The 7,901-nt window shown below is 47.3% G+C and overlaps 1 protein-coding gene across 1 annotated transcript; it reads left to right on the top strand.

Annotated features, from left to right (window-relative positions):
• Nucleotides 1–338: 338 nt before the first annotated feature.
• TMEM14C (transmembrane protein 14C) lies at nt 339–7,243 on the top strand. The gene is made up of 6 exons (XM_057698019.1): nt 339–429; nt 1,479–1,547; nt 1,882–1,958; nt 2,776–2,877; nt 5,570–5,657; nt 6,538–7,243. Exons 2-6 carry the CDS (start codon nt 1,525–1,527, stop codon nt 6,590–6,592), a joined length of 345 nt encoding a protein of 114 aa, XP_057554002.1. The 5' UTR covers nt 339–429; nt 1,479–1,524; the 3' UTR covers nt 6,593–7,243.
• Nucleotides 7,244–7,901: the final 658 nt, after the last annotated feature.

Consider the following 7,901-nt stretch of genomic DNA (forward strand, 5'->3'; position numbering starts at 1 on the left):
CTAGCCTCCAACGCCCCTCTCCCGCATCGGGGACCCCCACCGCCAGCCTGGCCCAGCTCGCAAGGCCTCTTGCAAGACTAGACTCTGACCCTGGGCTTCCGCTTTGAGCCAGGCTGGCTGGGATCTGGGACTCGCGAAGGCCGCCTCGGACCACGCCTAACTCACGGGATACACAGTGCGCTCAGCGACACCACAGAGCACGCGCCAGGCTGCCGCAAGCCCCGCCCAGGCTGCCGCAAGCCCCGCCCCCAGCCCCGCCCCTGGACGCCCCTCGGCGGCGGCGGCGGCCTCTAGCCCCGCCTCGCCCCGCTCCCGCCTCGCCCCGCCCCCCGACGCAGAGAAAGCGCCGCGGCATTTCCGGCGGGACTGCGACTCCCCGCCCCCAGGCGTGTGCAGCCTCGTCGCCTGGTGCAGACCTTCGGGAAGGAGGTGCGTGTCCTTTGGGAGTATTATTATTTTACACCCGTTTTGACTTGTGGAAATTAGGTGAGAGGCCTTGCTGCCGCCTGCCCTTCGTACCCGGGGTGCGGGCGGCGGCTTTAGGCTGCGTGGTAGCCGCTCTTGGGGTCGCTCGTGGTCTGCCTTCCGTAGAGGGGGCCGTGGGCCCTGCGCGAACCCCGAGCTCCCGAGGCGTTTGCTTAGCGGCGTAGCGTGGAGCTGGTTAGTCTCCTGGAGGTTTTACTGGTCCATCTTAAAAATCTCGGTGACTCGGTACTACGTCGAATTAATGCCTGTGGTACGATTCCAACGTCCCCCCGCCCCCCATTAGAGACACTTAATAATGTAAACAGTAGGTGGTGCATTGCGTTCAGGCTTAGCCTCGTTGGATACCAGGTGCATTTCTTTAGGAAATGGGGAGTTACACCCTGCTTTGCCAAGGGTGTAGTGTTCTACGTAATGATGACTTGGGCTTTTGTGTATTTTATGCTTCCTCCTCGCCCTCATCTAAAAATAACTGTGAGTGATGCAAAATTAAATAACCGTCTGAAAGTTATTACACATGTTGAGTATTGAAATAGTTCTTTGGGCAGGGGTGAAAAAGCAGCACCCCTTTCCCCCCAGAAAGGGCAATTAAATTACTTGAATTAAGGGCACAGGAGGTGCGTTTACTTCCCAATTTAGTTATAACTTGATCGGGCAATGAGAAGATTAGCTCAGTAACTGTACAGAGCTGGTCAATGAAGTGTCCTGTGGGCCTGTGTCATATTAGAATTTAGGTATGGTTGGTATCTATTCAGCAATTAGAGTGCAAAGCGCTTTCACACATTATTCCATTTAATGCCCACAGTAGCCCTGGGAAGTTTGTACCATTGTTATCCTCAGGGCGGATACAGTGAAGGACGCTGAGGCTTAGAGAGGTCGGGTGGCTTGCCCATTCGTCAGCTGCCATGGGCTGGAGCGGGCACTTGGACCCGCTTCTTCCTGACGGCTAGCGAGCTGTGCTGTTGAGTACCTCTGATCCAGCCCCTCCTCCGCAGGTGCAGGCCTGGTGTGATCTTCTGTTTGGACGGAGTGAAAGAGACCATGCAGAAGGACTCCGGCCCTCTGTAAGTGCCTGGTGAATGGGGGAGGCATAGCCAGGAGCTTTTCAAAACCAGAGTTTCTTTCATCATCTGAAAAGGGCACTAAGCCAAGACCGCCGGGCAGCTTGGGATGTGGAAGGGTGGCCGTGTAGGCAGGGACTTGTGTTCGAGTCCCGGCTCTGCCACTTGCCTAGGCAAGTCATCTGACCTCTCTGGGATTTATTTGCGTTTGTAAAGTGATGGGATTGTTCTGGAGTGATGACCTTTATCATCCCAACCTGTGGTTACGTGCTTTTTTGTGTTGTTTGGTTTTGTTTTAAACATGGTTGGCAGCGATTCCTTATTTTTCCATTTTCAGAGTGCCTTTACATTGGCTTGGCTTTGGCTATGCAGCACTGGTTGCTTCCGGTGGGATCATTGGCTATGTAAAAGCAGGTATGGTTTGTAGTTATTTAACCTCTTAAAATCTTGTTCCCGGCAAAGAGCGAGTCCCCAGGGTCCCCAGACTGCAATCTTGTTGGAGTCAAGTTTGCTTTAGGCCCTGTGGCTGGAGTGCAGGCTTATTATCAGTCAGGACTGGGAGCTCCTCCTGCACTTGCCTTGCGGTTATCTGGCTGAGCTAAACCAGGCTTCTTGTCCAGTCAGTTGTCTTTGGCCTCCTTAGATAAAGATGCCGGTTAGGTAGGGATGGTAGTAGATTGTTACTGTCATCTCTTGCCATACATCAGCCTTGACCCCAGAGGGCCGTCTCTGCTCCTCAAGTAGGAGGAAACCTCTAGGCTTCACGGAGCAGTTTTGAAGTCTCTGCATTAAACCAGGCACTGGTGTGTCAGTGAACCTGCTTGTTCCTGTCCCCAACACACACACCAGAATTCTTGCTCTCCAGATCATTTTTTAACTCACTGACCCTGTTTCCATCTCCTCTGGGGATGAACCCGGGGTCCTGCCCACGGACAGTTCCAGTCCTCACATGGTTAAGCAGGCCTGGCTAGGAGCCCTTCATTTCTCCTTTGGTGGATGGAAGTGCCCTGCCTATTAGAGGAGAGAGGACTGTTGTGTATGACCCTCACTTCTCTCATAAAATAGCAAACTCCCTCAAACGTTTTCCTGCTCGAGAACGCCTTGGTCCTGAACTGCGCTGAGAGACGTTCTCTTTGCTGTTTTCCTCCGTAGGGAAGGGAGGTGTGGTGGATTCTGTCAGTGAGGTGAGTGTCTGCCATTACAATGCAGGTGTGTTATTGCTTCCCTCCAGGCAGTGTCCCGTCCCTGGCCGCTGGGCTCCTCTTTGGTGGATTAGCAGGCCTGGGTGCCTATCAGCTGTCTCAGGATCCAAGGAACATTTGGGTTTTCTTAGGTATGTCGGTTTCACTGTCTCCCTGATGTATCCCTGGGCTGGTGGGATGTGGCAGGTTCTTCACATTAAGACAGTTGTACTGCTTCTGCCAAGTCCTAGGGAAGTTTTGAAATGGGAGTGGTTTGTGCTGGTTTCTGCTTATCTATTTTTTTTTTTTTTTGCTTATCTTTTATGTACAGAATATGGAAAGGTTTTCATACTTCATGAAGGTAGATTTACCCAGTGAAATTAGTGTTAAACTTGTGCAAGGCAAGCATATGTCTCTTAACCGTTGTGATTGGCCACTGAAGACTTTCTGCTTGAGCATCACTAAAGGACCATGTGTCTGGTTACATTTGCATCAGTATTGCATTTTTCCCATTTGAAAATCATTTATTAGCCCTTTAGATGTAAACGGTGTATAAGACATGGGCCCTGCCTTCACGGAGCCTTTACCTTCATTGGGACATAAAACGTGACTCTGTGGCTTCTGCCGTGTCCTGTGAGTGGCACAGATGGTGAGGAGTGTGGGGAGGGGAAGATTACTTACCAGGGTGGCCTTGGCGTATTTTTCCTGAGCTCCACCCATGTGTCAGACACCCGGCTGGGTGTGTGGGCCCCTCACTGTCTCCACAAACCCACAGGATAAGAAAACATGTAGTTCTGGCCCTCACAGGTGAGGGGGGAGCAAGCGTGTCACAGTGGTTTGTCCGAGTCGGCCTGGGCTGGGAAGGAGGCTCTCAGCTCTGCCCGGCGGCTCCCGTTCACCAGCCCCAGAGTGACCCTCAGGCCCCTTTGTCCGGAACCCCCTCCTCCACTCCAGCGAATGACCTCGCCACTTACTTGAAGAAAAACCAGCAGCTGTCACGTGGGGACTCCCTTGTGCCATCAGCCTCTAAGCCCCCCCCCCCCCCCCCCCGTCCTATTTCTCTCTTCTCCCAGGCTGGGGCCTCCACCAGGCTTTGGATCTCTGCTCCTCCACCTTCTGCAGAGCTTTGCCCCATCAGTGATGCCAGCTCTTCCTCGTATCCTGCCTCTTGGGTGGATCTCGCCTGTTGATGCTCCAGGGTGCTCATTTCTCACTCATTTAAAAAAAAGTGACATCTCATGACTCCACTGCTTTCGTCCATTGCTGCCCTTCTGCTTCCTCTTCAGGAACTTCTCTTAAAAAATGCGTTACACTCCCATCTTCACTTCCTCACCTCACATTTTCAGCCCACTTCAGCCTCCACTTTTATCCCCTTAGTCTACGGGAATAGCTCTCCCTGAGGCTGCCAGGAACTTGCATTTTTCAAAGTTCAGTGTACAGTTTTTAGTCCTCATTTTGTTTGGCCTTTTAGCTGTCCTCAGCACAGTACACCAGTCCATTTTCCATTCTCTTGTTTTTCCTTTTTATTTTCTCATTCTCTTTTGTCTATTTTTTTGACCCATCTTTCTTTTTTGACCATTAGATATTAAGGTTCTTAAAGCCTGCCTCTTTTTATCTCTTTATACTCTCACTTGGCGATTTCATTGAAGCACAGGCCTTAAATTACCACCGATACACAGGTGACTCACAGCTTTCTCTCTCCTCCAAGCTTTCTTCTCATATATCCAGTTGCCTGCTTAAAAGCTTTCAGATGTGTCACAGCATCTGCCCTAACTTGGCTTCCTGTCCTTGTGCACGTTTGGTTCCCTGATGTCCTCCCTCCATTTGCGTCTCCATTGCCCTCTCCTCCTCCATCTGATTCATCAGCAAGTCCTGCCAACACCACCTCCGGCTCACATCCCAAATCATCCCCTTCTCTACCTCCATGGCCACCATCCACATCCCAGTTAGCCCCGCCTCTTGGCTGCATTCCTGAAGAAGTTTCTTAATTGGTACCCTACATCCTCTCTGTTTTCCCTGCAGTTTGTTCCCTATGGTACAGCTACAATTATATTTTTAGAATGCAATTCTGTTTACGTATCCCTGTGCTTAATATCTTGTAACGGCTTCACATCGCTCTTAGGATGAAGACCACAGTCCCTGCTGTGGCCCTCAAGGCTCTGTGGGTGTGGCCCTCTTCCTCCCTCGAGCTTGGTTTCTACGCCACACCACGTCTAGCAGTAATCTCACCGCAGGGCCCTGCCTGGAACTTTCCTCCCCTGGAGCTCATTAACCACAACTCTTCACATTGCAGCTCAGGCTTCATTTTCTCAGCAGGTCCCTCTCCCAGAACGGGCTGGATGCCCTGTTTATTACGTTATTTGTGTTGCATTAATTGCACCTGTAGCACAGATTATACTTTTTCAGTTTTTATTTGTGTGATTCTTTCAAGTCAGTCCCATCAAACTAGAAATGCTGTTAGGGCAGAGACCTTTCTGAAGACGGTTGTGTTCCCAGCACAAGGTGCAGTGCGTGGCAGGTATGTGAATAGGTGTCGAGTGGGAAGAGCCTAAGAGCGCACAGGATAAATAGCATCGGCAATGAGGAGAACAATGTAGTTTTCTCCTACAGCAATTTAAGAAAGTTATGGCCGAAGAGTGGTAGGAGGTGAGGCTTGAAAGGCAGGCTGGGCTCAGACACTGAGAGCCTTTGATTCCAGTATTTGTACTTAGTCCTGTTGAACCTGGGTGGCCGTGGAGCTCCCCGACTCTGGGAAGGAGGAGGTGTGAGATGGAATTTGGTCACTTTTTCGTCCTCCCACATATAAGATGTAGTGACCTTTGACTCTTTTTCTCTTTCCATCAGTTACATCTGGAACTCTGGCTGGCATTATGGGAATGAGATTCTACCACTCTGGAAAATTTATGCCTGCAGGCTTAATTGCGGGTGCCAGGTACTCTCTGCTGTGTTGCTAGTTCTGCCTTAATGCCCAAACTACTGGACGTTCAAAATTTTACTCGTTTCAGTATACCTGATGCTGAGCATCAACTGAAATGAGTTAATTTATACACAAGTAGGAAGCTGCAAAAACAGCTGATTTAATGTCAAAATGAAATGAGTATATTCATTCACTTTGGAAATGGTTTTGCTTTCACATTTGCTCCCTGGTCTATCCTGGCTCCTCCCTGCAGTGGAGGAAGTGTCGGGGACTGCAGCTATGTGTGTGACTCAGCATGGGGTCCGTATTTCTTAGCTGATGGGTGTCCTTTATTATTGAAAACTTTGCTGAAAGGGAATTCTGATTGAATCCTGTTCTCTAATTAACTTTGATTATAAAATCCAAACCAGATTGTTCTTAAAAATGTAGTTTTTAAGTATCATAAAGATACCCTGAAGATAGACTTTTTAGAAATCTGCTTTGGAAAAAGATTACTTACCCGACTTTGGTCATAGTTATGATGCTGTCAAGAATGTTTTATAGTCAGCGTAGACCAAGGTCAAGAGCTGTAAACTGGGAGGCTGGAGACCTACCGTTAACAACCGCTGATGGGGGAGGCCTTGGTCTCTCCAGCTTGTTTTCTCATCTGTTATTGGCTGTTAGCCTCGAACTTCAGCTCACGGGTACGGTTTCAGAGCCTCAGAGCAGGACCGCCCTTGCGGGTTCTTCCTTTGGTGGCTCCAGGGGTGGGAGTTCATCTCTGCTTGCTCTACCTTGGCTCCTCCTCACCGTGTAGTTGTGAGGGACCTGCTGAATCCTAGTCCCTTAATAACAGTCAAGTGCCTGTGCTTTTCTTTACCTGATTTTTTTTTATTTATGTGTTTCTTTTGTGCAGTTTGCTGATGGTCGCCAAACTTGGAATTAGTGCGTTGAGTAAACCCCATCAGTAGTAGTCATGGCCCAGCTTGGACTCATGAAGAATTTTTAAATTTCCACTATTTTTAACATATTAAGATAAATAAGTACAGCATTTTCACATATTCTGACATTTTACTTAAAACAAAAACAAAAAAACCAACACTGAACTTTGCAGAGAAAAAAATCAGTCATTATCTTTACAACCCTGAAGAGGTGGGTAGAATGTAACATAAAAGCTTCTTCCTGCAGTTTGATTCCTGTATGTTGGTGTTATCTGTTCTCTCTGAATGTATAGGTAAAATCTCCAGGAATAAAATGTAAGGTGTCACCATTGGGGCCCCCAAAACCCCATGCTCTACTCAGAGGAACAGTGTGAAAAAGATCTCTTAACGAGATTTAGGCTATCTGTTCTTTTGTTTATCTTGGAGCACAGACCTACTTTGAAATTATGTTAAATCAAGTAAAATAAAGTTTACTGTAAATAATATTTTCTGTGGTGTCTTTGTTGCCAGAGCTATCTAGAGCATAGAATGAGATGTGCATATCAAGAAGATAAAAGAACATGAAAGTGTGCTTGTTAACATTTTATTTAGGAATTACCCATTCTGAATAATTTAAAGACCAAAGAAGGAAAGTTATTTGTTATTTGATTATACATTGCATTGAGGCTTGGATTTCTAAGATTAGTAGAACTGTGTAACCAAAAAAAGAGGAAAGAAAAAAGAAAAAAATGAAATTGTGGTTAACCAGTAATCTATAAATGTGAAACCTAAAAGAACTGTCTATAACTTGAATTACCTAGTTTGGATGCATTAAGTAGATACTGGCACATTTTCACTTTGTTCCTTTCAGCGCTGAGTTAACTCATTCTGGTACCCCTTACTTTAGTTTTCTTCCTTTAAAGAAAAGGGATAAATGCTGCTAACCTCAGCCCTAACTGCTATTGGTTGGATTTCGAATGTGTAATTCAGGCATATAGTAATCAATTTTGTGGATTGGCTTAAGCTGCTTGACAGGAGTCCTAGTTTTCTCATCCTTGTTCTCTATGACATGGTTTGACGTGTCTTCCAGGGCCCATTCTTTTGTTTTTTAATTTATTTTATTGAAGTATAGTTGATTTACAATGTGTTAATTTCTGCTGTACAGCAAAGTGACTCAGTTTTACACATATGTACATTCTTTTTCATGTTCTTTTCCATTATGGTTTACACAGAATATTGAATATAGTTCCCTGTGCTATATAGTAGGACCTTGTTGTTTATCCGTCCTGTGTATAATAGTTTTTGCATCTACTAACCCCAACCTCCCAATCCATCCTTCTCCCATCTGCCTTCCCCCTTG

Source organism: Hippopotamus amphibius, chromosome 11 (genome assembly GCF_030028045.1).
Source record: "Hippopotamus amphibius kiboko isolate mHipAmp2 chromosome 11, mHipAmp2.hap2, whole genome shotgun sequence".
NCBI classification, from domain to species: Eukaryota; Metazoa; Chordata; class Mammalia; order Artiodactyla; family Hippopotamidae; genus Hippopotamus; species Hippopotamus amphibius.

Bases quoted from the DNA above. Each gene is read 5' to 3' on its own strand.
- TMEM14C (XM_057698019.1), top strand. From the start codon at position 1,525: ATGCAGAAGGACTCCGGCCCTCT. The intron at 1,548-1,881 runs GTAAGTGCCTGG...TTCCATTTTCAG, and splicing joins CAGAAGGACTCCGGCCCTCT to AGTGCCTTTACATTGGCTTG. The intron at 5,658-6,537 runs GTACTCTCTGCT...TCTTTTGTGCAG, and splicing joins GGCTTAATTGCGGGTGCCAG to TTTGCTGATGGTCGCCAAAC.